A 26,073-nucleotide genomic window follows, 5' to 3' on the forward strand; every position below is an offset into this window, starting at 1 on the left:
AATAGTAACGACGCTTTCTTTTCTTACGACTGCTACTGCTGTAGTCATCGGACCGTCGGCGACGACGCTGTCGGTACCTGGGACTATCATATTCACTTGTACTGCTGTATATATCGCTGTCGCTCATACTAGGGATGTCATCACTCTCGTCACTATATCGGACATGAGATCTTCCACGCTTTCTTGTAGCCTCACCCATTGCAAGGACACGTCTAGCGGGCCGACTCCTGCTCCTGTGCACACTTTTACTCCGTCCTCGACTTTTGCTACGACTACTGCGTCCACGATCTTCTCGACTTCTACTTCTGTGTCGACTCTTGCTTCGATGTCTGCTCTTGCTTCTTCCTCTTGATCTTTCGTCAAGATATTCACTACGCTCGTTGTATCCGTTGTCCATGTTGGTTTTTACATCGGCTGCAGGCAAAGTGTCCGTTAAGATTGGAGCTGAGGAGTCGTATGAAGTCTTTAGTGGAGAGGTTCGCTCTGCTTTTGCCGCCGCGTGTAATCCCATGGATGAGGATGTTGCAGACGGGGTGATTGGTGATGCCACTATAGGTCCTTGTGTGATGGTACCTGGGACCGATGAAGACCTGGACGTATTAATGAATGGTAACGACTGCTGTGGTTGGCCAATGGCAGGTCTCAGCGCATTTGTTGAATCGGGAGATGGTTGTTGTCCTGGAGTGATGGGTTTCATAAAGGGGTTGCGGTATCGCGTTCCTTGTTGTGCGGATATTGGGTCAGATGATTGGATGTTCTCATTTCTCGGAGTAGATACAAAAGTGCTATCCTGACTATCCCTCCGTGGATCTCGAGATGATTGAAGACTAGGATCGATGGAGGATTGTGTCCGATGATGGCGTGCAGGGGGTGGACTCTTTCCTCGAGCTGTAGGTGAGGAATATCTTCGAGGCTGTGGTGGACTCCTTCCACGTTCTTTGTATGGGTAGGGTTGTGAATAGGTTTGATCTGGATATTGAGATTGGCGGTTGATGCGTGGGTCTGGTGGAGGTTCTCTTGAGTAACGGGCCGGATTGGGCAATCTGTTTGAAGAGGTACCCTCTCGTGGGGACGCACTGTTGACTGAATCATCAGTAGATAAATCGGATGCCTTGCGACGACGGTCACGGTCCTCTCGTCCTCGTTCTGGCCCACGTACATGCCTGTCCCGGTCACGTTCACGCTCAGCTTCACGTCTTTCTTCTCTTGGACGGTAATTATTAGCGTTTGAAAAGTTGTAGGAATGAATTCTGCTGGGGACAGAAGTGTTGGCTTGGTGGGCCGAGTGAGTTTGGGGAGCAGACTGGACTGAGGTGTTGGAGCTGGATCGAGAATGAAGAGGGGATGGCGCGGTATTTAAGGGAGCTGTAGAGTTGCCTGGTGTCTGTTGCGGTAAAGACGGTTGAGGATGAGCCTGGAATGGAGGGGACGCAGCGGAGGGGTTGGCAGGAGGCAGCTTTGTAGACTGGGCTGTATTAGAGCGAGAACGAAGACGAGGGTCCGTTGGAGGGGGAGCACCAGAGGGAACCATGACGATTACTGCTTTTTAGTGCAAGTTGTAATGATTTGAACTGTCTTGTTTTAGTCTTTCGTAATGTGTTTATATACATGTATAAATGTATAAATATATAATTAGCAGTAAAAGTCAATCGAGATTGAAAAGAGAAAAAGGATGGGTTGCGTATAGATTGAAAGGGAGTAATCCCCAAGAATGCGATGAAGAGAGAGATGTAAAAGAAGAAAAAAGGGATAAAGACCAATGTGATGGAGAGAGAGAGAGGGTGAGAAAATAAATAAACAAAAAAAAAAAAAAAAAAAAAAAAACGATCAACCGAAACAATTGGAAAAATAAATTTTAAATTCACAATCAAAAAAAGGCTTTTTTTCATTTTATTTTATTTTATTTTATTTTATTTTCTCTTGCTTTTTGCTTTTGTCAACCATGGCATTCACAGACTCTTGGGGACCTGTGTAAAGAGATAAGAGATACTCTCTCCATTGTGTGTACGCCTGATGGCCTCTGCAAGTGTGGCGCTGATATCCAACACCCTGAGCTTTGTGCTCAACGCTCGTTTCTCTGCCGGAAGGGGGTAGGTGTTGGTGACCACGATTCGGTGCACATTCGGACACTCCTCGATCTGGCGCAACGAATTCCCGCTGAGGATACCGTGTGTAGCAATGATGAGCACCTGTTTCGCCCCATGATCCACCAACAGATCTGCTGCCTCCAAAAACGAATGGCATCCATCAATCATGTCGTCCTATATATGTATATATATATATATGTATTATATTATAAAACGAACCAAAAGTTTAGCTCCTTTGGTTGCTTCGTTTCATTCTGACCATACCCATTTACACTATATTAAAAACAGAAAAAGAATCGGTTTTTTTGCTTACAATAATAAAGCACACCTTGTCCTGGACATCGCCCACGAGGGTGAGGAGCGATGTTTCATCGACGGTAACACGCTGGACTTCGTGTCCTGTTTCAGCATCGACCATCTGATCATCATAGTCATCATCCTCGTCTTCCAGTCGGTTGTAAATGTTTTCAGGCTCGGACAGGGAATGATCAGGATCATGGCCAGATCTTGTCCTGTCCTTGTGGATCAATGCAAAATCAATGTTGAGTCGATCAGCCAATGAGGTTACCCTAAAAAAAATAAATAAATAAATAAATAAATAAATAAATAAATAAATAAATAAATAAATAAATATGCAAACAAAAAGGTCAACAATCGAAAAAAATCCATCTACTACCGAGGATTGTGAATGAATATATATATATATATAAGTGTTACCTCTTGGCACCTCCAGCGTTTTTACTGACAACGACACCATTTTGCCAGTCCTGAACATGTTCCTGGATCCAATGGGCGATGGTGGGTTCAGCATAGAGATTGTCGACAGGACGATCAAAGAATCCCTGCATCTGCGAGGCATGCAAGTCCATGGTGATAACATGGTCAACACCTGAAATGGACAGGATGTTGGCCACCACTACAGGTTATTTTGAACAAGCATTAGAGACAAGATCGGAAGAAAGGAAGAGAGAGAGAGAGAGAGAGATTGCATTCCTGAGCACAGCAAAGCAAAGGAAAAAAAAAAAAAAAAAAAAAAAAAAAAGACAGTGATTACACTTTGCGGCAATAGCACCACGATGCTTCTTTTTCTTGCTCTGCTTAGAGTAGGGGAAATATGGGATGACGGCAGTAACGCGCTGAGCAGAAGCACCTTTGCAGGCATTGATCATGATCAAGAGTTCCATGAGCGAATCATTGATCTTGGACGAGCCAGACTGGATGATGAAGACATCTTCATTACGTACAGACACGCCTATGTATAAATTTATATAAATATTAATGTGAATATGAATATGAATATGGATATGAAAGAGAAAGAAAAGAAAAGAAAAGTAAGGAAAAGAAAGGGAGTTTTTTTTGTTTCTTTTACCAATCTCGACCGAGGTCTCCTTGTTCTTAAACTGGGAGAGGGTGGTCTTGCCAAGCTGGATTCCGAGACGGTTGGTGACGAGAGTAGCCAGCTCGGGGTGTGAGCTTCCAGCAAAGACCTTTGTGCGTCTCACTAGCAAAGGGAAAGAAGAAGAAGAAGAAGAAGAAGAAGGAGAAAAGGGAAGAGAAGAAGAAGGAGAAAAGGGAAAGACGAAGGAGAATGAGTAAATGAGAATGAAAAAAGAAAAAAAAGAAATGAATAAAAGTAATTAGTGATCAGATCCAATCAAGAAAGAAAAAAAAAAATAAAAATAAAAAAATAGTTTTAAAGGAGAGAGAGAGAGAGACATACTAGTGTAGTGAACCTAGGGAATGGATGGCAGGATAGAGTAGCGCACTCTGAGGCACAGGATCATAAGGAGAGAGGATGGAGAAAGAGACGGCGGAAGAGAGGAAAGAAAAGAGGGAAGAGGGAAGAGAGAAAAGAAGAAGAAGAAGAAAGAGGAGGAGGAGGAAGAAGAGGAAGAAGAAGAAGTAAAAGAGGGAAGAAATGGGCAATGAGTGACACATTGGAAATAAATAAAATAAGAAATAAAAATACAAAATAAAAAGTAAAATGCGGGGATAACCTTAAAATGCAGGCACACACATACATCTCACACACACATTTATGATTTCCAAATTATTTTACACACCACACGGATTAAAAAATTATTCTGGAAATGCTTTCCTCCATTCCATTGGTGCAAACATGCCTGTCTTCCTCATACTTCATTTCACATTTCTCATTTGCAAGGGTGTGCCATTCCTTTATTACATGCTCTCTCACACTTCTCTATTCCTTCCCTCTTTTCCTCTTTTCGCTTCACCTTCACAAAGACAATCTAATCATTCACTCTTCTCTTTGCTCCATTCCTTCCTCTTCCTGCCTCTTCATTCCACCTTCTACTTCTCTCTCCACACCTGAGCTTCCTTCTATCCTTCTCTCCAGTCTTTTTCTATCTCTCTCTTCCTTCTTTTTATTTATTTGAAAACACACTTAAACCGTTCGTTCGTAGCATTGTCCACCATGTCTGACAGGAAACTACCCACCGAAAAGAGTGAACGTATCCTTGCTGAACTGCTAAAGATCCCCGTCAACACCATCTGCTGCGACTGCGGAGCTGCCAGTACGTCCTCTTTTTTCTTTTCTCTTTTCTCTCCTTTTTCCTTTCTCCAAAAGACAAAAAGACAAGCCAAAAAGACAAGCTGGCATATCTTCTTCTTGGGCTTTTGACACTGACGACATCAAAAATCTGTCTTGCATTGCAATTCGACTTTGGATAGATCCGAAATGGGCCTCTTACTCTCTCGGCTGTTTCCTCTGTGTACGATGTGTCAGCATCCATCGGAAGATGGGTACCCATATCTCCAAAGTCAGATCCGTCACCTTGGACGCATGGACTCAGGAAGATATCGATGTAAAGACAATAAAAAGCCTTCTTCCTTTTCATTTCTTTTTTTTTTTTTTTTTTTTTTTTTCTCCCTTCCTTCCTTTCTTTACAAAACTTTTCTCATCTTGAAAACTTATATACATGTATATATTATATATATTTTTTTTAAAAAAAAAAAAACCTACGTCTAACAGCATATGAAAAACTGGGGTAACGGTAAAGTCAATGCCCTGTACATGCCTCAGCCAGAACGTCATCCACCACCCATTAGCATGGAAGGAAGGTACCGTAGATAATACATTCGCCTTTTATTTCTTCTTCTTCTTCTTCTTCTTTCCTCCAACACAACAATCAAAAACTCTTCTCAATCCTTTGATTTTATCATACCTCTTTTTGTTTGTTGTTGTTGTTATTATTATTACTAACGCTTTTCTTCTCTTTATTTACTAAATAGTGCTATGGAACAGTATATTCGAGCAAAATACGAACGCAAAGAGTTTATGGAGGGCGGTGGCGGTGGTAGTAACTACCAGGTAAAGAATCTTTGTAACAGCCCTTTGTCCACCGTTAATGAACTGCATTGAAAAAGAGTTATTTATATTGTTTTTTTAACCTTGGCTCTTTTCTCTTTCTTTTTTATTTAAAAAAAAAAAAAAAAAAAAAAAAAAAAGCCTGCACGCTCTGCTTATGGCAACACGTTTTCAGGAGGAAGAGGCAGCAGTTACAACAACGATGTGGTCAACACAAACTCCTATACCACTCAAATGTCTGCGCTCCGTGCCATGGGCTTCACCGACAATGCCAAGAACCTTCAGGTGCTTCAGTCCACCAATGGAGATGTACCCAACGCTGTGGAGATCCTGTGTCGTATCGGCTCTGGTCCCGTCACCTCCTCCGCCAATCTCTCTGCCTCCAACACCAACAGTCCATCCTCAAGACCCGCACGACGCAGTCCCTCAACCAATAGCACTCACAACAACACCAGTGGCACGGCCTCCGATCCAAAGGAGGCCATTCTCTGGAACATGGGCTTCCATGATGCTGCACTGAATAAGGAGGCTCTTCGTCGTGCTGGAGGCAATCCCGAAGTGGCTGCTGGTATCCTCATTGATGAAAAGGATAAATTAGCAAGAGCCGTACGCGAAAAATCCTCTACATCCTCACCACTTCCTTCACGACTCGATCCCCCAGGCAGCAAATCTTCAAAGAATGACTCCAATCTCTTGATAGATCTCTCCGATGATAGTGAACAACAACAACAACAACAACAAAGATTACGAATGCAACAACAGATGTTTCAACAACAGATGAATATGCAAAACGCCTTTGGTAACTCAAACCCGAATCAACCCTGGTCTAACTCGAATCTGGATCAGTTTGGTCAAACCCAGAGTCAACTTCAATCGATCATGGACAATAACGCCAATTTCCTTGCCATGTTCAACTCTGAACAAAATTCCACCAACAACAACAACAACAACAACAATATGAATAATATGAATAATATGAACAACATGAGCAACATGAACAATATGTTTGGAAACACCAATAATAATAATAACAATAATAATAATAATAATAATCTGAACACCATGGGCATGAGTAGTCCTTTTGGTCTCAATCAACAACCAACAGGGAACTTTGGCAACGATATGAGCTCTTGGGCTATGAACAACAATACCAACAACAACAGTATGAGCAACATGAACAACGCTTTTGGTTTGCAAACAAGTATGGCCACAGGCACCAGCAACATGTTTGCCAATAATAATAATAACAACAACAACAGCTTTATGAGCATGGGAATGAACAATCAACAGCAACAGACGCTCAACCCTTTTGGCACTCTCAGCAGTCAACCTACAGGTCTATCTGGACTCAGCAGTGGTGGTGGTAGCGCAATAGGATCACCCATGACTCCATTCACTAGCTTATCATCTGCTGGGAACACGAACCCTCTTTTGACTGGGACTGGTCAGATGGGCAACATGGGGATGAATAATATGAGCAGCATGGGCAACATGGGCATGAATAACATGAATAACATGAACAATATGAACAACATGAACAACAACAACGGCAACTTTAACTCTGCATTTGGGATGAATCAGAGTAACCAGAATAACCAGAACAACCAAAATAACAGCTTCAACTCTTTTAATAATAACAATAGCAATAACAACCTCTGGGGAAATAGCAATACTAATTTATTCTAAAGGAAAATGAATAAAAAAATAAATAAATAAATAAATTATGTTATAAAAATAAGAAGCGAATAAAAACAATACGATTTCTTTTTCTTTTATTTCTTTCTTTTTTTATTCCAAAATTGCTGTGCAGAGAATAGAATGGAAACAGTTGTGTTGTATTGTGTTGTGTTGTGTTGTTGTGCTGGACTGTATCATTCATGGTCATGGAATCACGGAAAGATATCGTATCGTCTATGGTTCATGACTGGCATCTCGGAGCGGATTCGTTCCAAGACTGAAAGGTCTACGGGCGCAACAGCAATGCCTTCCTCCTGTCCATCGCACTCTGCAATCACTTTACCCCATGGATCTACAATCTAGCAATAAAATAAAATATGAAAAGAATTACTCACTGAGGATTTGCAATAATAACAAAAGAAAGAAGAAAACAAAAATAAAAATAAAAATAAAACCAAGTGCATATCTTACCATAGAGTGACCATAACTGGAGCGCTTCTCATTATGTTTTCCTACTTGTGCAGCAGCAACAACAAACGATTGTGTCTCAATGGCTCTGCTTCGCAAAAGGACCTCTAAGCGAAGAAGAAGAAGAAAAAGAAAAAGAAAAAAGAAGAGAAGAGGAGAAAAGAGAGAAGGAGGCATTATGTCAACATGAAGATCAGCTTTTTTTTTTTTTTTTTTTTTTTTGGTCCACGTTATCATTTTTCAAAAAAGACAAATATACAAATATATTACCCCAATGGGCTTCACCGGTCTCGGTAGTGAATGCAGATGGGTAGGTCAAGATCTCAGCACCCTGTTTCCTCAGCTGTAAAGCCAGTTCTGCAAACCTGAGATCATAACAGATCCCCAACCCGACTTTGCCAGCAGGTGTTTGGACCGGTGGGATCAATCGATCGCCCGCCACCGTGCTTTTACTTTCAAGTAATTGTGGTCCATTCTGAATATCCACATCAAACAGATGAAGCTTTCTGTACGAACTCACGATCGATCCTTGATCGTTGATCAAAACATGTGTGTTGTACAACCGATCTGGAAACGGACTCTACTTTAGGAGGGGGAAGAATTTTTTTTTTTTTTTTTTTTTTTAGTTAATTGTTGCAGATTGATATTAATTTTCCACATTCAGGAATAATTTTTTGTTTCCGCAGATAAAATTTAAAGATTAAAAATCATAAAAATTAAAATTAAAACTAAAACGAACCTGTTCATGAATTCCAATTGAACACCACATGCCAAGCTGTTTAGCCTCTGCGCACACACCCTCCAGGAATGGTCCCGGGTCCGTCAATGGATGAGACAGCTTAATGGCCTCTTCGCCTGCATTACCGAGAAAGTCGGATGCCTCTGGGAAGAATATCATCTATTTGGCAGGCAGCATACCATTTATATTTACATTTACATTTACATTTACATTTAGATTGACATTTTACATTTGCAACATATTTAACATACCCACACATGTATATATAATATATGAATTCCAATGGGTGTCTCAATATGCCGTGCTTCTTTTTTCTCCAATATCCCCTTCAACTGTTTACCTTTGCAGCTTGCTCGGATGCTTGGCTCATCAAACGGAGACAAGTATTCAAGTTTGTAGAGACAGACTGTCCTCCACAGAACTGCGCTACTGCAATCTTGACTATTTGCATGGTTCGAAATGTAAAGGAATGTGAAAAAGGAAAAAGGAAAAATAAAAAATGAGAATGAATTGAATTGAATTGAATTGAATTGAGAAAAAAAAAAAAAAACGATCAAGTGAGCAAAATACAAGGCTCAGATAAAAGTGTGTGCATGTATGCCATGATGTTGTTCCTGAACGTCATTTTTTTTTTTTTTTTTTTTTTCTCAAATGATGTATTGTATTTTTTGTTAACAACTTATTCTCTTTTATTGTTGCATTAATAATGCTCATGTTCCCTTTCGACGCTTCGATTTGCGAAGACCATTCGTCTCTGTTGTTGTTTCTGTTGCTGTTTCTAACACGGATGAGAATGATAATGATGATGATGGTGATGATGACATGTCCAATATGGAATCTGATACATCTTCTAGCTTGACCTTCTCCATACTTTCACTCACTGCATTAGAAGATTCTTCTTCTTCTCCTTCTCCTTCTTCTTTTTCTTCTTCTTCATTCTTGATTTTTGCCAACAATAATGCCTTTTCCTCCCCTTCTCCTTCTCCTTCTCCTCCTTCTTTCTTGACTTTGATCAATAGATCTGTAACCCCTTCCTCCTGCTTGACCCTCCCTTCGATCGTCCTGAGATCAGCTGCAAACAAAACCGAGTGTGCCCATCCAGAGTACTTCCCAAAGAGATCCACAAAATGTTTACCCACAGCTTTATAGATCGCAGGCGAGATCGTCTTGGGGACCTTGCCCTCAAATCGGAACTGATAATCACGTACTGCTATCTGCCAGACGTGCGTGTCCACCGGTATACTCTCATGTTTGTCAAGCGACATTAAACACTATTTGTGTATGGATCGGGAGGATCGGAACGATCGAGGGTTTAAAGGATCAAGAGATTGGTTTTTTTTTTTTTTTTTTTTTTTTTTGATAATTAATTCGTTAGTTCTATACGAACTTGGAGTTGTATGTAAATGAGATAAGAAAAAAAAAAAGGAACGAATCAACTTACAACACAATCAGCAACTTTTGGACCAACACCCTGCAACGCCAATAACGCAGCATGGGCTTCCTCATACGGCACTTTTCTTAATCCTCGAAGCCATGCTTCACCATCCTCCATTGCATGGATCATCTTTGCTGAACTGGCGATATATTTTGCTCTGTATCCAAACCCTGCCTTCCGTAACGTGTCCTCCACACCCTCCTGTGCTAATGCATCGATCGTAGGAAAACCATAGTATGTCTTGGAAGTTGATTCGCCCGATACTTGAGGTGGTATTGTGATTGGTGCTCCGTACTCTTGGCATAATTTCGTAGCCTATTGTGGCGTTAAAATATAAAATTAAACATTAAAAAAAAAAAGAGAATAAAAATGCATGCATTGAGATTCCCCACGCACAAAGAACCTTTCAAATGGCTTTTTTCTTTTTCTTTTTTTACCATCTGGCTAATCCTGCCAATGTTGTTGTTAGAGCTGCAGATAAAGCACATCAAGTTCTCTACAGGATCCTGACGCAATATCCGCACACCTGGGAAAAGAGGTGCTTTGGCCTTAAAGTTGGCATCGGTTTCCGACCATTTCGCATAGAGTTCTGTCAATGGTACATCCAATTGAAAATAATCTCTCAAAAACGCCGTATCTTGATCCTTCTCCCTCGCTTCTTCTTCTTCTTTTGATGTTTTTGACTCTGTTTCTTGATCTGATGATAGCAAAGGATCCGGTGTTGTCGAGCCTTTAAAGGTCCTGTATCGAAATCCATCCTCGGTCTCCTGGAGGCACCATACCCGATGGTCTAGGACACATGAATAAATAGGAAGGGATATCTCTCCCGATTCCAGTTCCTGATGCTCTCGTTGCCATCGAAAGGACTGTCCACATTTCAATGTTGTCGAAAGATCCAATTCAGACCGGGGCAACTTGACAGAGACCCAAGGAGTGGCTCTAACATGTTTTGGTGCAGCTAGTTTGTTTTTCTGCTTTGCAGTCTTGACTGCCGGTGTTGGATTCGCTTCATCTTTTGTGACAGCACTGGGACTTTTAGCCCTTCTTGATGATGACGGTGGTGATGGGGATGTTGTTGCTGTTGCTGTTGCTGTTGCTGTTGCTCTTGTGGCTCTTGTGGCTCTTGTGGCTCTTGAAGTAACAGTGGTGGTAGTGGTTGTTGAAGAAGAAGAAGAAGAAGAAGAAGAAGAAGAAGAAGAAGACTTTGACCTTCTTGCGACAGTTGCAACCGTTGCTGTTGGAGCACTACCTTGCGCCGTTAATACGGATCCCTTTACCAACGACAGTGCCCTTTTCCGAGTACTCCTGGTCAGACTGGTCATCATATGTTTTTCTTTTTCTTTTTTTTGTTGTTGTTGTTGTTGTTGTTGTTGTTGTTGTTGTTATGTTGCAGAAAAATAAACAATAGAAGAGAAAAGGTAGGCTCGTCACCAGCCTGAAGACGAAGTTCATGTGCACATGCACGTGCTGAAAGGCAAATGTGGCTTGCTCTTGCAGACACCACACTTGACATTTTGGCTGGAGGTCTCTTTTTTTTTTAAATTTGAAAAAATTTCAAAGTCAAACACACCGCTAGGAAAGGCTCTTTTTTTTCTGCCATTCTCGCCGCAGAAAATGGCTTTTTTTTTTTTTTTTTTTCAAAGTCCAGACTAGGATATTGATTTGATTGAGAACGAACGAGGAATGAGAAAAAAGGATGGTATATTTTGCGTAAAAAGAGTCATCATGCTCTAATTAATCAATTAATTACCTTTAATTAAGATAGTGTGCTTAAATAAGGTCAGAGAGATGGAAACGAGAATTGTTGAGTAGATTCAAATGCTAGAATAATAAAATGTTCGAATAATAGATGGCAATGCAGATGATGGAAACAAGAGATGATTGGTAAAAATGAGGCTAGTGATTTGGATGTGTGTGTAGGACCGATTAAAAAGCACCATCCCGTTTGTCTAAAGGGTAAGTGGATAGTGATGGCTTCGTTCATAAAGGATGAACGATTGTAAAGAATACTCAATAGATATGGTATTTTCATTAAAAGACAAAATTCCTTTCACTTGATTGACATTCGACTCTTTTCTTCATGCTTGAACCTCGGCGATCCTCCTGCATATGCGGTATTGATGCGAGTTTTTATGACATGCTGTCCCGCGTGTTTTAAATATCTAGGTGTTGCCTTAACATTCTGATCGTTGTTGATAACGAGCTTCTAAAGCTTAAGCTTGACGTGTATGTCGCCTGGGACCATGGAACGGAGGAATATGATATTGTCACTTTTCTCCGAGGTTTGATCGGTTTCTCTTCAAGCAGGATCCATGCAAAAGTCAAGGTAGTGTTCTAGGGGGATCTAAGGGTGCAATAAAGGTATCTTTATTCAGGGGGAACTATGCTACAGGACTAGATAGAAAAGTAGACCTATTTATACTAGTTAATGTCCTGTTGCAAGGAATGCTCTAGAAATATGGGCGAAATACTATGTTGCACAAAATTATTATAGTGATTTCGCTTGCAGTGGTGGTGAGCGGTCGCCGAATTCACGAGGTGACTCAATATAGGGGCGAAGCAGATCAGCATTAAAGACTGGATGCTGATGCATGTCAGGCGGTAGTTCCAGCTTGTAGGCATTTTTATTGACCTTCGAAATGATCTTGTAAGGGCCTATGTACTCAGGTTCCAGTTTCTGCGACGGCCTATTTTTATGTCCCGCGACAGAGATGTTTTCCGAGCTTAAGAGCACCATGTCACCCACAGCAAACGTAGCAGGCCTGCGAGTTTTGTCCGCTTGGGCCTTTTGCCTATTCTGCGCTTCGATGATGGCATCCTGAGCTAGCGCCAAATTCATCGACTGGGTTCGAACAAAATCACTGACAGCCGGAACATTGGTATCAGGTGGCTTTAAAAGAGATCCAGGGACTAGTGGATGGTGACCATAGTTCAGAAAGAATGGGGAGAAGCCTGTCGTAGGATTGACAGAGTTGTTGTATGCGAACTCCATCATAGGCAGTAAAAGATCCCAGTCGTTTTGCTTGTACGATATGTAAGAGCGGAGCATTTCTTCTAATGTTCTGTTGGCGCGCTCTGTTTGTCCGTCTGATTGTGGATGGAAGGCAGTAGACATGTTAAGTTTGGTGCCCATGAGCTTCATCAACGTTGTCCAGAACTTGCCGGTGAATCGTGAATCTCTGTCTGACACAATTGTCCGAGGCATGCCGTGCAGTCTAAAAACATTGTCGAAAAAGAGTCGTGCAACATCAGAGGCAGTGTCGGTAGTTCGGCTAGCGCAGAAATGAACTTGCTTGGACAGTTTGTCCACAAAGACCGTGATCGCGTCAAAACCTCTGGCTGTCTTCGGAAGCTTGACAATGAAGTCCATTGTTACAGTATCCCATCGTTGGCTTGGAATTGCCAAAGGTTGGAAAAGCCCTGCAGGAGGCTTTAGTGAAGGCTTGTTACGCTGGCATTGCTCACAGGAAGTAATGTATTTTTTTATATCCCTCGCCATGCGTGGCCAAAAATATGTTCGTCGCATGCTACTGTACGTTTTATCGAATCCCAAGTGGCCTGATATAGGAGCGTCGTGAGCGTCATGCAAGAGTTGTGAACGGAGTCCGTCGTCCTTGGGTATGCAGAGGCGAGGGCCTTGTCCAGCGTTGATCCAGAGTAGACCATCCACCACGAAGTAACGATCCGAGGTGGAGGCATCCTTATACTGATGCACGAGGGGACCTAGAATTGGATCGTGTAGGTAGCAACTGGCTAGTTGTTTTCGAATACCAGGGTCTAGATTGATATCCAAGGAGTTCAAAGTAGTAGGTGTAGCCTCCAAGTCCTTGAGGTCCGGTCTTCGTGAAAGAGCATCAGGGACGACGTTATCTTTACCAGGTTTATACTTGAATACGAAATCATACTCTTGAAGCAACTCCATCCATCTTGCTTGTCTGCGAGTCAAGTTCGGCTGGCTAGGAAAATGTTGTAGAGTGGCATGGTCGGTATAAACGACAAAGTGAGAACCATCAAGGTAGTATCGCCATGTCTTCAGAGCATGCACCACAGCCAGCAGTTCTTGTTCGTGTGTAGGATAGTTGCGTTCCGCTGGGTTGAGCTTGCGTGAAGTAAAAGCTACTGGTCGTGATTCACCATTTTGGTCCGTCTGGAACAGGACAGCACCAATTGCAAAACCTGAAGCGTCTGTTTCGACTGCTGTAGAGAGGGCAGGATCGAATATCCTAAGAACTGGTGCTGAGCTCACTGCTCTTTTCAAAGTCTCAAAGGCGTCTTGTTGAGATTTTCCCCAGTGGAATTCCTTATTGGAGCCTAACAATTGTGTGAGGGGAAGAGCAATATCAGCGTAATGAGAAATGTACTGATGGTAAAAATTAGTCAAACCAAGGAATTGCATCACATGTCGTTGGGTTGTTGGTACTGGCCATTCCCTTATTGCCTTGACAAGTCCGCCATTCGTCTTGAGTCCATCCTTGGAGATGACATGGCCTAGGAACTCAGTCTCTTCCTGCATGAAGGAACACTTGGATAATTTACAATAAAGCCCAGCTTGACGCAAGAGGGAGAGTACTTGTCGGATGTGCTCTAAGTGATCTTTCTCGTTATCGGAGTAAATTAAAATATCATCGAGATACACAACAACACATTTATCAAGAAGTGGATCAAGTACGTTACGCATCATAGTCGAGAACGCTGCAGGTGCATTTGTAAGACCGAAAGGTACGACGTTAAACTCGTAGTGGCCATAGCGAGTTCGGAACGCGGTCTTGTGTTTATCATCAGGATGGACACGCATTTGATGATAGCCCGAGAGTAGATCCAGCTTGGTAAAACATTTAGCTGTTCTGAATCTGTCGATCAATTCATCGATCCGTGGTAAGGGGTACCTGTTTTTCTTTGTGATCTTGTTCAGGCCCCGATAATCAACACACATTCGAAGCGAGCCATCCTTTTTCTTCACAAAGAGGACTGGAGCACCGTATGGTGAGGTGCTCGGTGAGATTAATCCTTTTTGTAAAAGATCAGTTAGCTGCTTCTTCAGTTCATCAAGCTCAGCGATCGACAATCTGATGACAGGTCGGACAGGTGGGTCAGCATAAGGGTCAGTCTCTATACGCATGCTATCACCTCTGTCAGGGGGAAGGCCATCGGGAAGCGTTGTAGGAAAGACATCAGGGAATTCGACTTGAACGATTTGCTTGATAGAGTCCGGTAGTTCAGAACTACTGCTAGAGACAGGTACTGGAACTCGAACTTGGGCGAGGAATACAGAGGCATCAGGTTCCGAGGCAACGGTAAGGAAGTTAAGAGCAGATATGACGGAAGATCGCTGTCTAGGCTTCCTGTCGATGCCAGTGCAAGGCCACAAGACCGGGGTACCTTGGTATTCAAAATGCAGATCATTTGTTCGCCAATTGATGCGAGGGTTGATATCCGTCAGCCATGGTTTACCCAAAATTAGGTCGTATTTGGATAGAGGATAAACAATGGCGTTGATTTTATCCTGATACGCGTTGCGGGCGAGGGTGAACGTGGCTGTGTGCTGAGCAATTGTCTCGGTACCGTTGGGAAGAATGACAGGAATGGGTCTACCCTCAATTAGCGGAACATGTGTGTTCTCGCAGAAAGAGGAACTTATGACATTGCCTTCGGCCCCTCCATCTACAAGAATGCGCGCAGGTCGACCATTCACTGCTCCAATGAAAGTAAGGAGTCGGCGAGAGTTTTTATGTTTGTCATAGGTAAGGCTGAAGGATTGAAGGCGAATTTCGTTACGACAATGGGAGTGGCGATTGGATGAACTAGGGGTAGATGAATGAGTGGAAGTGAGTGAAGTGGAAACAGTGAAAGGATCAGTGGAGGGGAAAATAGGGTCGGAGAGGGGATTGTTTTTTAGCAATGAGGAATGAGTAGGGGAATGGGGATCAGGATGAGGTGAATACTTAGAGAGTAGATGTAAGGAAGTAGATGCAGTGGGAGCAATAGAGTGATCAGAAAGGGGCATGGATGTTATATTTGTGCACAAAGGATTTTTATTTGTAGTCATCAACTGTAACTGACCATGCCCTCTATTATCCAGGGCTTGAAGGCTGGGGCTAGAGGGGGCGAGGCAGGCCTGGTTTACTGCTCGCCCTCCTCTTTTCCCGACTCAGAAAGCGTATGGTCATTGTTTTCTATATTAAAGACAGAGGTGCGTTGGCATTGTTCGGCTCTATGACCTCGGTTCCGGCATCTGAAACAACGCCCCTCACGAACGCAACGTTCTCGTTCAGCTGCTGTGAGCTTGGGTAGCGAGCTTGGCTTGGAGTGGTTTCTGTTTGGTCGTTGCTGATGGAGAGAGGTGTACAGGTTGGCAACCAACATTCTCATGCTATCGAGATCCATTGGTGTAGGGCCAGAATTATTCTCATGATGGGGTGATAAGGCGTTCGGGGTAGCGGATACAGGGGTGGCATCGATGGGATGTAGAATACTGTGGACAATGGTCGCCTGCTCAATGGCATCGTCCAACGTCTCTGGCTGTCTAAGTCTTACCTGCTTGCTTGTTTCGGGCTCAAGGCCTAGCATGTATTTTTGCAAAGCAGAGTCTTTGTCGAGATTTGTAGCCAGACGTAGGTGGCTTCTAAACTTGCTCGTATATTCTGCCACACTCATCCTTCCCTGACGAAGTTTATCCAACGCTCGGCGAGCTGCATTCGCAGAATCTGGAGGGGTGAACTGACGGAGGAATGCTTTACGGAAGTCAGCCCAAGGTGTATCGAGATTCAACCCGGAATCTCTCCACCATGCCTTGGCTTCGCCATTGAGACTGAGGACAGCGTATCGAACCCATTTGGATGGCGTGAGTGTGACAATAGTGTAATACTCCTCCAGGCTGTCGACAAAGTTTAAGGCTGCAACAGCGTTAATAGCTCCTTCGTAAGGCGTAGGCTTCTGTGGCTTTAGGACCGTGGCGAGGGTTCTGGCTAGGTCATTCTCAGCGGCTTCGTTGGCTTTAGCAGTAGAGAGGGCCTGATTAAAAGCAGTAGCTATGGCTTCGCGAATGTTCAGAGGAAGATCGATGGACGAAAGGGCGTTATTCAAGTGTTCCATGGCGAGGGGTGAAATTCAATGGTAATTGTAGTTCTCTGGGTGTGGTCGTGGTTTCCTTTGCTACCAATGCAAAAGTCAAGGTAGTGTTCTAGGGGGATCTAAGGGTGCAATAAAGGTATCTTTATTCAGGGGGAACTATGCTACAGAACTAGATAGAAAAGTAGACCTATTTATACTAGTTAATATCCTGTTGCAAGGAATGCTCTAGAAATATGGGCGAAATACTATGTTGCACAAAATTATTATAGTGATTTCGCTTGCAACTGAGGTGACCTTGAAAGGAAACTGACATGTTTCCAGGTCACACTTCAAGATAGAGAGGGCTGGGTCGAGCCTAGGATACACTGAGTCTGATCGCGAACTCCAAAAAGAATACTTGCGAGAAAATTTTGAAAAAAGAGAGCGTTTGAGAGAAAAAGAGCGCGAAGCTAACGAGAGGCATAGGCTGTGGAAAGATCCTCAAGGAAGGAAAATGTTACAATTTCGCGACCGTTTGGAAAGAGGGAAGAGGGAGCAATGGTTGCTAAGAAAAATAGAGCAAGAGAGGAAAAAAGAAGAGGCGGAGAGAAGGAGAGTGTGGCGACGTGAACAGTGGGTGCAAGCCAAGCAAGAAGCCGCACACTCGAAGGCTATCGAAAGAGCTCGCCGTCAAGAACGCCTACGGTTACAGGCTAGGTTTCAAAGGCTCGATGAACAAGGAAGAAGAGAACAGCGACGACGAGCGGCTTTCAACCGAGCAAGATGTAGAGCACAAGAGCGAAACAAGATACGTGGACGCCATGAACTCGATGAACAAGCTCTCGATAGGAGGCTCAGGACGAAAGCGCAAGAAGAGATGGACTCCTCAAGAACAAGGAATAATAAAATCCCTGAGGGTCATCATCGGTGGTTTGGCTCCTCTGAGTGCCTAGGTGTAGAGATCCCACAGGTTGACATGGACAATATACTGCGTCAAAGAGAGAAACTATCAACGATGAGTCAGCTAACACTTTACTCCGATGGGTCCCTTGAAGAGGCAGGAAGAAGGGCGGCGCGGATGGCTTTCGGAGTGGTGGCTCAGATAGGCCCAGAAAGGTTCTCAAATGTAGTTTCAGGTAGAGTCGATGGGTATGCTTCATCCACCAAGCCAGAGCTAGTAGGACTGTACGTAGCCATCCTAGTCAGTCCCCGTAACGTTCCAACGACTGTCTACATAGACAACATGGCGGTAGTGGTTCAGTTCAAGGACCTTGCTCAAAAGCGAGAAGCAAGCACTGAACGGCAGCGATTGCGATCCAAGTACGCAGTGTGGTGGGCAGCCATTTCGAGAGCGCTCTTTAAGCAGGGCGGGAAGGTAACTGTGAAATGGATCAAGAGCCATGCTGGGAATAGAGGCAATATAAGGGCAGACCAAGCCGCCAAAGATGCTCATTTTAGCGAAATGTGGACAATCAAAGGACTGGAACACAACGATCTGCGCTGTCACGCTATTTTCGAGAACGAGGTGGTGGAGGATGATCTTAGACACTTGCTAAAGCTCCAATCAGCAGTGAGAACACATTACTTGTGGGCGTCTCAGAACAGAGTCAGGAATTATATTGCAGACTGGCGAGAAGTAGAATGGAAAGCAAGCCTGCATATTCTTCACGATGGCAACACGCCTAGAGGCCTCTTCACCAGCCCAGCAGATTGTCACAAGAGAGCGCACAGAATAAAAAAGGTCCATGGTATGCTTCCTACACTCATATGAGGCAGTGGCGACCGGACCTGTATGAGACTGACATCTGCAGGATGTGTGAACAGGAGCAGGAGGACATAGAACACCTCTGGCGATGTCCCATGACACTGGACGAGCAATTGAAAGGTTGGAAGCAGGCCATAGAACTCATCACGAAGGATGGCAAAAGAGCATTAGTGAAGGAGAAGAAGCTCTGGGAAGACAAACAAGGGAAAACACAGGAGCCAAACCTGAATAAAGGAGGTCCCTCGTTTACACCTGTAGCCGACAACGTGATTTGGGGCTCTTTGGAAGCGATGTTCAAGGGCGTCAGAGAGATTCGACATGCAAGCACTCTGTTTGGTGAGGAAGATGTGGATATGGGACGGAGGAACGAGGGTGAGGATGCCCACTGGACTGTCCAAGACTTGTACCACGGTTTGGTGCCGAAGGAACTGATACAAAAATGGAAGACGATCTTCAGAACCACAGCATCGATCTCAAGGTACATTGTTTGCCGCTTTGTCAAGTCAATCGAGGAACTCGGCAGGACTGAAATCTGGAACAGACGCTGCAAAGTCACCGTCAACTGGGAAAGAGACAATGGTATCACCTCTGTGAGCAAACGCGCCAGGGGACGCAACTGTGTTGGGAGGCACAGACGTAGCAGAGGTGAATTCTTTGGCTCTCGCCAGGGACAACGACGAACAGTAGATGTGAAGGCGATCAGGACTGAGGCAGACCGGCGAGTGGCGGCAAGCTACCGGCAGCAGGTGGAATTGGCGATTATGGAGCGCCTGGAAAGCTGTAAATTTTTGATGATTGAGGACAGCGGCTAAAGGATGACCTTCGCGCACAACAGGCCAAGTAGGGAGTAGAGCCGTGCCACAGGTCCTCTGGGACCAAGGAAGTCTACTCAATGCTGACGTGGTTTATGAACAGGATGTAGTACTATGGCAGTATGACGATGCGGCTTCGGTCGATTATTGGATACCGCTTTATTTGCGACCCCAGTAATGAGGCAACCCATTTATAGAGCTAACATCTAAATAAATCCTACATGACCTCGTGGGTACTTGTTATCAAAAAAAAAAAAAAAAAAAAAAAAAAAAATTGAGAGTTTCGCTTGTTTCATAGTTGAGGGCGATATCATTACTTTAGAGCGAGATTATGAAATAAAATTCCTCACCTCTGTGGGTTCTTGTTAACAGGAAAAAAAAAAGAAAAAAAAAAAAAAAAGGAAAAAAAAAATTGTTAACACGAAAAAAAAAAAAAAAAAAAAAAAAAGATCCTAAATAATACCTTCCCATGACCCTGAGGATCCTTCGTGATGGAGCGGCTAGGTGGAATGAAGTTTTTGATGACTATGGATAGCGGATAATTTGTCGTGTTGCGCAACAGGCCACGTCGGAAAGGTGGACTTTGAGTACCAACCACGGCGGTCAGGGTTTATGAAATCATGGATACAGCGGTTCTTGTCGTTTGCGCAGTAATAGCTGTTTATTGACTATAGTTTCTGGAGCATTTTGTTCATAGAGTGTAGAAAATAAATCCCATCACCCTGAGGGCCCTTGTTGTCAAAAAAAGGTAACCTTTGAATTGCTTGATTCTACACTTGGCATAAAAAAATTCAGAGAGGCATAGTGTTCACTTCAGAAAAAATCGTTATCTTGTTTTGTTGACTGATTTTTATGGTTGTATGACTAGCTACTCTTTACAACCGCAGTCGCTCTTCCACTGTGCATACTTGCATATAGCTTTTTCACAAGAAGGACAGAGAAAGGCCGAAAATTGTGTAAGAGTGGGGATTGTATTGATCTGAGGTAGCATACCGCTGCAACATCGTGTATTAAATTTTTCATGGCCCAGAATAAAGTTTGAGTTAGAGGACAAATCTGCACTTTAAATCTGACAGTTGAGTAAAAATCTTTTTGTACTGCTCACTTTCTTCCCCTTTTTCTAATGTCCTCCATTCGTCAACGAACTGCATTTCGTCCCTGCATTGACTTACATTCAGGTCAGGTTAAGCAGATCGTCGGTGGCTCACTGAACGACAAGGACGAATCACTGCTTAAAACTAACTTTGTCTCAAGGTACAATATCCATTGTCAACCATCAAAAAATTGTATCAATACTCCATTTTCTTGATTTACCTTATCTCATTTCTCGTTACATTCTCATTCTGGGACAATGAATTAGCAAACCGCCAAGCTACTATGCCAAACTTTACAGAGACAACTGTTTGGCTGGAGCTCATGTTATCAAGCTAGGTCCAGGCAACGATGAGGCAGCGAAGGAATGCCTTCGTACATGGCCTGGTACGTCGTTATGGATCATTCATCTGGAATAAGTGGACAGTACATTTCATTTTTAAGCAAATTTTCAGTTTGGTCTGTAAGCATTGATTCAGTCCTTCTTGGTTCTGATTATCAAAAAAGATGGCCTTCAAATTGGTGGCGGCATCACCTTAGAAAATGCTCAAACATGGATTGATGCTGGGGCGGCAAAGGTAAAAATCTTTATCCAAAATTCAATAAATACAAATCATAGTCAGGGCTTCAACACTAACATAACTTGCGCTTTTTGTAATTTCTTGGTTGGCGGATCAGGTTATTGTTACATCCTATCTCTTTCCTGATGCCAAATTTTCTTTAGAGAGACTGAAAGCATTGTCCAATGCTATTGGCGTAAAAAGACTCGTAGTTGACGTGAGTTGTCGGAAACGCGGCTCTGAGTGGGTTGTGGCCATGGACAAATGGCAAACTATGACTGATATGAAGGTCAGCAAGGAGTTTTTAGATATTCTTGCAGATTATTGTTCCGAATTTCTGGTCCATGCAGCCGATGTTGAAGGTCTTTGCAAAGGGATCGATGAGGAACTAGTCAGAGGTGAGATATCTCAGCCCACTACCAATCTTTCTTTGTTTCTTTCTTCTTTTTCTAAGCGAATAACCTGTGAGCAATATATGGATCATAACTTATATGCGGCTTACTTTAACGACTCTGATAATAGTTCTTGGTGAATGGACAAGGATCCCGACGACATATGCAGGCGGTGGAAATTCGCTCAGTGACCTTGAACTTGTTAATCAACTCTCGCATGGAAAGGTTGATCTTACATTCGGTAGCGCTCTGGATATATTTGGCGGTAAAACTGTCAAATTTGAAGAATGTGTGGCATGGAACAACCAGAATGCGAATATCTTGTAGAATGTGTCATAAATTAATTTGATCCCTCAGGATCTTGTGGCTTGTTAATAAAGATAAATGGTAGCATCCATCATCTCTACCTTCATTCTCTCTCATTCACACATCCTTCCCACTTTCTGCATACGTATTGAGCTTGCGATAGAATAAGACGCACCATGTCTCAACCAGAACGTCGTCGTCCGGCTGATACTGCAGATGAGACTGCAGCTCATACCAGCAGTCAGCCTGTAAATAGAACAGTACCTGCCCCTCGTAATGACCAGGATTCCTCAGGACAACAGCAGCAACAAACTCTCTCGCAGACCCTCATGCAGATGCTTAGTCGTGCTATGATAGCCTATCTCGTCTTGAGTTTCTTTAATGGTGTGTTTCAGTGTATATATATTTCTCTTTGATTCTGTGCATTGCTTACTGTCAGGGCTCGCATATTAAACTATTCTCATTTTTTTCTCTTATGTTGTAGGATTTGGAGGAAAGAATCGGGCGCCCTCCACACAGCCCTCACCTGACTCGATTATGAACGGCCCTGACGGTGTTCAACAGATCAAATTTAACGCCGCAAGTGGGCCATTCCCAGATAAACTTTATCCCCTTTGGACACCTGGCATTAAGGCTGTGCGTTTATTTTACATTCATATATCCTTTCGTTGATGAAGTTAATACGGCTGTTTACGCTAAATTATGCTATTCCACTTTATTATATCATCTATAGGATATGTTTGTTTACCTCTCAGAAGAACCCAATTTTTCAGACTTCAACAACAAGGATAGCCTTGTCTGGCGATCGAATGATATTGAGCTTGGTGATTGGAGCGAAGACCGTGTTGTGGACCTTTCGATCATTCCATCCAAGGTATTACAAAATTTATTTTAAGTTTTACGTGTGCACACAATTATTACAAACACACTGATTGATCTTCGGTTTATCAACAGCATGTTCAAAACAATGGGACATTGTTCGCACACATTTACTTCGCAAAGCAACCTGCTATTTTGGATCCTACTGCTCCTGGTTTTAGTGTTGACAACCGTGTATATACTCGTAAAAGTAAGAGACTACAGCACACCAAAAAAAAAAAAAAAAAAAAGTCAGCCTGTTTGCTGTAGAACAGTTAAACTTATTGGTTCCCCATACCTAATGCTAAAAATTAGTGTTGACTCGATATTTCACCAAGAAAAAGGAGCTTAAGGTCAAGAAATTAATTGGTGGCAATAACCAAGAGACTGAGCCTGAGAAATCTGCAGTTGAGGAAGAGGTATGAGAATTTATGGATGACATTTTGTTCAAACATTGTTTTTCTATTTCTTAATACCTTAAATATATGTTGTTATCGGCTACAGACACCTGCTTCTGGTACAGCGATTGTATCGTACTGGCATCAGAACCTCACTCTCACTGTCCTATCGGATCGCTCCGTAATTCCTTACTCGGCTGTCCCACCAGAGCTGAGAGATATATACCAGTTGGAAAGCACAGGATTGCGCGATCAACATGGAAATGGCTTTGTTCTTCCTGCTCTCTGGGTTAATGACTTTTGGCTTTTGAAAGAACAAATGTTTCCCATCAACGAGACCGTCAAGTAAGAGCCCTCTCATTCATGGCTACCCAGCTCATTTCTATCAATGAATCCAATAGATTTAAGGCAGTACCAGGCTCATGGAAGTTTTTTTTTTCTTTCTTTTTTTTCTTTTTATGGTATAGGGAGTTGCCTCTTAGAATCAACTTTTATCCTATTAGCTACATGAAACTTCAGATGTATGCTTCCATGGATGTCGGCATGAAGAGGCAGTCAGGAATGATGGGCAGTACTGGTTCAGAGTTGGATGAATTTAAGCGCATGTTGATCGAGACCAACCCATGGTTGCTGCTCTTGACTGTTGTCGTTAGTGTTCTTCACAGTGCTTTCGAGATGCTCGCTTTCAAGAATGGTAGAGAACAACTGTTATATTTTTATGATATAGAGATTATGAGATCATCATCACAGACTAACACTGAATGATTTTGGTGATCTAGATATTGCATTCTGGAAAGACAAGAAGGGCACAGCTGGTCTGTCTGTTCGCGCCATTTTCTTGGATATTGCTCAGCAGATTATTGTCTTTGCATACCTCATGGATAATAATCAGGACACTAGCTACATGATCTTAATCGGACAGGGTGTTGGATTGGCGATTGAGCTTTGGAAGGTCAAAAAAGCACTCAAAGTCGACATCGTGCCTGCCACTACTGGTATCCTTCCGTATCGTCTTCATTTCAACACTTCGGAGCCTCTTACAGATCTGGAGTCGAAGACCAAAGAGTATGATCAAGAAGCCTTCAAATATTTGTCCTGGGCTGCCTTCCCATTGTTAGCTTGCTATGCAATCTATTCACTGTTGTATCAGGAGCACAAATCATGGTACTCGTTTGTCGTCTCGACACTTGTTGGTTTTGTGTATACGTTTGGATTTATTAAGATGACACCCCAGTTGTTCATCAACTACAAACTCAAGAGTGTGGCCCACATGCCTTTCAGAACCATGATGTATAAATCGCTAAACACCTTTATTGATGATTTATTTTCATTTATCATCAAGATGCCAATGATGCATCGATTGGCATGTCTGAGAGATGATGTGGTATTCTTTGTGTACCTGTATCAGAGATGGATTTACAGAACAGACCACAGTCGTGCCAATGAGTTTGGTCAAGTGGGAGAGGAGGAGACTCCGAAGGAAGCAACAGAAATCGAAGCGAAAGAGGAATCCAAGAAAGACAAGTAGTTTATTACTCAGGCGACTGATAATCACTAAATAAAAATATAAACAAATGCTAATAAGCACGATCTTTGCGATAGACTTGAGTCCACTTGCTGACAATGTAGTCTCCAAAGTTAATATCACCATTCAATAGTTTGGTTGCGACAGACTTTGCGTCCTGTCTCTCAGCCCCCATTACAGAAGTCCTTGATGAGTCTTCGCCCTCCTCTGCACGTTGATCTCGGAGTAGACTATAATTTCCTGACACAGCTTGACCTTTAACTTCTTGATCCTGAACCAGAAGTGGGATCTTAGCATCGTAGTCTGGGTAGTAGAAGCAACACATGGAGTATCTCTCCTCTTGCCCATTACTGACTACGCGATGTAAGGGGCTGATCAATTTTCCACCAGTTAAAAGAGAGAGATAATCGCCCCCATTGACGACAAGTGTGTTCTCAAGAGAAGGGACATCGTGCCACTCGTTTCCGTAGAAGAGCTGAAGACCTACAGTCTTGCATGGAGAAAGGATCAATGTGAGGAAACCCCAGTCGGTGTGAGCGCTTTTTTTTTTTTTTTTTTTTTGAGAAGAGAAATATGCATAGCACTTAGAAATGCATAAAAAGGTTGTAAAAGATAACAGCCAATCTTGGTAGCCATATATATATATATTTTTCTTTTTCCTCACCTAGATCCAATCTGCGAAGTATGTTGATGGTCAGCATAGGGTAGATAATGGAATAGCCGCATGAAAGAGATCGTCTCGCTCGTTGTACAATGTTTGGCGAGCTCGTCCTCAGGCAATCCAAGTGCCAAGGATATACCCTTTAATAACCCCTTCGCAACCTCACAAACATTTAAATAAAACTCTTGTAGAATGTGCTTGAATGTACCTTCGTGTAAGCCTTGGTCAAGCTGATCTAATATCGGCTTATTTGGCCAGGCATTAGGACCCTGCAATCCATTCATTCCGGTCTTTGCGACTGCTTCGAGCTCGTCTGGCTTCCACTCATAGCCATACGAAAACCCCTCCTTCAGCTCCTTCGTTGCTGACCCCGACTCACCGCCTACAGGAACATATCCACGGGTAAATCCACCAGGCTGAATCTTGGGAATCTGAGATTTTTGAGTAGGATCGAGAGCAAAGAGACGAGTTGTGGCGTCCAGTATTTGCTTACTTTTTTTAGAGGAAAAAACTGGATGCGTTGATGAGGTGATATAGAAAACACCAAATGTTGCGAATGAGTTGAGCAGCTCGGTAGCAACCTCCTGACGCTGTTGCTTAGAGGAGGAATAAGTAAGGAGAGCAGAGATGTCAATAGTTGGAATGGCAAGTGAGGTGGACATGATGGACGATTGATTACTAAAAAAAAGCGTGGGATAATTATACAATTTGGGCTCATCATTCGCCTGCGGACCAAGCGCACGTGTTTATACACGTGAATAAGGCAGTCGTGCCTAAAAAGGCAACTGGGTGGCTTGCTCTTGCAGATGCTTCTCTCGCAGGCTGGAATCAAAAGTCGATTATTAGCTGGCGACTCCTTTTTTTAATTTTTAATTTTTTTCAAAGTCGAAAATCATGTGGAGGAGTGTACAAAACAC

The 26,073-nt window shown here is 43.0% G+C and overlaps 8 protein-coding genes across 8 annotated transcripts; 4 read left to right on the forward strand and 4 right to left on the reverse strand.

The window, feature by feature from the left end:
• Positions 1–1,917: 1,917 nt before the first annotated feature.
• BCR41DRAFT_319737 (ribose-phosphate pyrophosphokinase 1-like protein) lies at positions 1,918–4,004 on the reverse strand. The gene is made up of 6 exons (XM_022021365.1): positions 3,808–4,004; positions 3,457–3,588; positions 3,142–3,339; positions 2,805–3,003; positions 2,401–2,656; positions 1,918–2,261 (listed from the first exon to the last, which is right to left on the reverse strand). Coding segments are annotated over exons 1-6 (1,098 nt in total). The 5' UTR covers positions 3,809–4,004; the 3' UTR covers positions 1,918–1,949.
• A 520-nt stretch (positions 4,005–4,524) lies between these two features.
• Positions 4,525–5,017, forward strand: BCR41DRAFT_302211 (hypothetical protein; the record flags this gene model as incomplete). The annotated part of the gene is made up of 2 exons (XM_022020660.1): positions 4,525–4,624; positions 4,782–5,017. The coding sequence occupies 2 exons, from the start codon at positions 4,525–4,527 to the stop codon at positions 5,015–5,017; spliced, it is 336 nt and encodes a 111-aa protein (XP_021883538.1).
• A 542-nt stretch (positions 5,018–5,559) lies between these two features.
• BCR41DRAFT_244584 (hypothetical protein) lies at positions 5,560–7,186 on the forward strand. Its single transcript, XM_022020148.1, has one exon. It carries the CDS (start codon positions 5,653–5,655, stop codon positions 7,102–7,104), a length of 1,452 nt encoding a protein of 483 aa, XP_021883539.1. The 5' UTR covers positions 5,560–5,652; the 3' UTR covers positions 7,105–7,186.
• Positions 7,187–7,211: 25 nt separating this feature from the next.
• On the reverse strand, positions 7,212–8,834 carry BCR41DRAFT_333694 (carbon-nitrogen hydrolase). The gene is made up of 5 exons (XM_022021903.1): positions 8,643–8,834; positions 8,303–8,461; positions 7,834–8,143; positions 7,567–7,670; positions 7,212–7,454 (listed from the first exon to the last, which is right to left on the reverse strand). Exons 1-5 carry the CDS (start codon positions 8,751–8,753, stop codon positions 7,308–7,310), a joined length of 831 nt encoding a protein of 276 aa, XP_021883540.1. The 5' UTR covers positions 8,754–8,834; the 3' UTR covers positions 7,212–7,307.
• Positions 8,835–8,988: 154 nt separating this feature from the next.
• BCR41DRAFT_384851 (DNA glycosylase) lies at positions 8,989–11,123 on the reverse strand. Its single transcript, XM_022027614.1, has 3 exons — positions 10,175–11,123; positions 9,744–10,052; positions 8,989–9,573 (listed from the first exon to the last, which is right to left on the reverse strand). Exons 1-3 carry the CDS (start codon positions 11,060–11,062, stop codon positions 9,013–9,015), a joined length of 1,758 nt encoding a protein of 585 aa, XP_021883541.1. The 5' UTR covers positions 11,063–11,123; the 3' UTR covers positions 8,989–9,012.
• A 9,345-nt stretch (positions 11,124–20,468) lies between these two features.
• On the forward strand, positions 20,469–21,794 carry BCR41DRAFT_349051 (Phosphoribosylformimino-5-aminoimidazole carboxamide ribotide isomerase). The gene is made up of 5 exons (XM_022023398.1): positions 20,469–20,618; positions 20,725–20,843; positions 20,964–21,034; positions 21,135–21,414; positions 21,539–21,794. Exons 1-5 carry the CDS (start codon positions 20,488–20,490, stop codon positions 21,733–21,735), a joined length of 798 nt encoding a protein of 265 aa, XP_021883542.1. The 5' UTR covers positions 20,469–20,487; the 3' UTR covers positions 21,736–21,794.
• A 403-nt stretch (positions 21,795–22,197) lies between these two features.
• On the forward strand, positions 22,198–24,655 carry BCR41DRAFT_319752 (cleft lip and palate associated transmembrane protein). Its single transcript, XM_022021366.1, has 7 exons — positions 22,198–22,350; positions 22,448–22,588; positions 22,669–22,783; positions 22,888–22,991; positions 23,077–23,315; positions 23,438–23,664; positions 23,750–24,655. The coding sequence occupies exons 1-7, from the start codon at positions 22,252–22,254 to the stop codon at positions 24,496–24,498; spliced, it is 1,674 nt and encodes a 557-aa protein (XP_021883543.1). The 5' UTR covers positions 22,198–22,251; the 3' UTR covers positions 24,499–24,655.
• BCR41DRAFT_349054 (hypothetical protein) lies at positions 24,206–25,833 on the reverse strand. The gene is made up of 2 exons (XM_022023399.1): positions 25,160–25,833; positions 24,206–25,034 (listed from the first exon to the last, which is right to left on the reverse strand). The coding sequence occupies exons 1-2, from the start codon at positions 25,816–25,818 to the stop codon at positions 24,548–24,550; spliced, it is 1,146 nt and encodes a 381-aa protein (XP_021883544.1). The 5' UTR covers positions 25,819–25,833; the 3' UTR covers positions 24,206–24,547.
• Positions 25,834–26,073: the final 240 nt, after the last annotated feature.

Source organism: Lobosporangium transversale (assembly GCF_002105155.1).
Source record: "Lobosporangium transversale strain NRRL 3116 chromosome Unknown BCR41scaffold_9, whole genome shotgun sequence".
Classification (NCBI taxonomy): Eukaryota; Fungi; Mortierellomycota; class Mortierellomycetes; order Mortierellales; family Mortierellaceae; genus Lobosporangium; species Lobosporangium transversale.

What these genes read in the sequence shown, in the direction of transcription:
- BCR41DRAFT_319737 (XM_022021365.1), bottom strand. An exon ending in TGGTGCTATTGCCGCAAAGT is followed by an intron (nt 3,004 to 3,141) that starts GTAATCACTGTC and finishes AATAACCTGTAG; the next exon opens with TGGTGGCCAACATCCTGTCC. An exon ending in ACAAGGTGTGCTTTATTATT is followed by an intron (nt 2,262 to 2,400) that starts GTAAGCAAAAAA and finishes ATACATATATAG; the next exon opens with GACGACATGATTGATGGATG.
- BCR41DRAFT_244584 (XM_022020148.1), top strand. Translation starts at nt 5,653, where the DNA reads ATGTCTGCGCTCCGTGCCATGGGCTTCACCGACAATGCCAAGAACCTT.
- BCR41DRAFT_333694 (XM_022021903.1), bottom strand. Translation starts at nt 8,753, where the DNA reads ATGCAAATAGTCAAGATTGCAGTAGCGCAGTTCTGTGGAGGACAGTCT. An exon ending in CATCCGAGCAAGCTGCAAAG is followed by an intron (nt 8,462 to 8,642) that starts GTAAACAGTTGA and finishes CCTGCCAAATAG; the next exon opens with ATGATATTCTTCCCAGAGGC. An exon ending in GACCGGTGAAGCCCATTGGG is followed by an intron (nt 7,671 to 7,833) that starts GTAATATATTTG and finishes TTCTTCGCTTAG; the next exon opens with AGGTCCTTTTGCGAAGCAGA.
- BCR41DRAFT_384851 (XM_022027614.1), bottom strand. Translation starts at nt 11,062, where the DNA reads ATGATGACCAGTCTGACCAGGAGTACTCGGAAAAGGGCACTGTCGTTG. An exon ending in TTGGCAGGATTAGCCAGATG is followed by an intron (nt 10,053 to 10,174) that starts GTAAAAAAAGAA and finishes ACGCCACAATAG; the next exon opens with GCTACGAAATTATGCCAAGA. An exon ending in CAAAAGTTGCTGATTGTGTT is followed by an intron (nt 9,574 to 9,743) that starts GTAAGTTGATTC and finishes ATACACAAATAG; the next exon opens with TGTTTAATGTCGCTTGACAA.
- BCR41DRAFT_349051 (XM_022023398.1), top strand. Translation starts at nt 20,488, where the DNA reads ATGTCCTCCATTCGTCAACGAACTGCATTTCGTCCCTGCATTGACTTA. An exon ending in AAAACTAACTTTGTCTCAAG is followed by an intron (nt 20,619 to 20,724) that starts GTACAATATCCA and finishes ACAATGAATTAG; the next exon opens with CAAACCGCCAAGCTACTATG. An exon ending in TTGATGCTGGGGCGGCAAAG is followed by an intron (nt 21,035 to 21,134) that starts GTAAAAATCTTT and finishes TTGGCGGATCAG; the next exon opens with GTTATTGTTACATCCTATCT.
- BCR41DRAFT_319752 (XM_022021366.1), top strand. Translation starts at nt 22,252, where the DNA reads ATGAACGGCCCTGACGGTGTTCAACAGATCAAATTTAACGCCGCAAGT. An exon ending in CCGTGTATATACTCGTAAAA is followed by an intron (nt 22,784 to 22,887) that starts GTAAGAGACTAC and finishes GCTAAAAATTAG; the next exon opens with TGTTGACTCGATATTTCACC. An exon ending in GATGCTCGCTTTCAAGAATG is followed by an intron (nt 23,665 to 23,749) that starts GTAGAGAACAAC and finishes TTGGTGATCTAG; the next exon opens with ATATTGCATTCTGGAAAGAC.
- BCR41DRAFT_349054 (XM_022023399.1), bottom strand. Translation starts at nt 25,818, where the DNA reads ATGTCCACCTCACTTGCCATTCCAACTATTGACATCTCTGCTCTCCTT. An exon ending in ACTTCGCAGATTGGATCTAG is followed by an intron (nt 25,035 to 25,159) that starts GTGAGGAAAAAG and finishes AAAAAAAAAAAG; the next exon opens with CGCTCACACCGACTGGGGTT.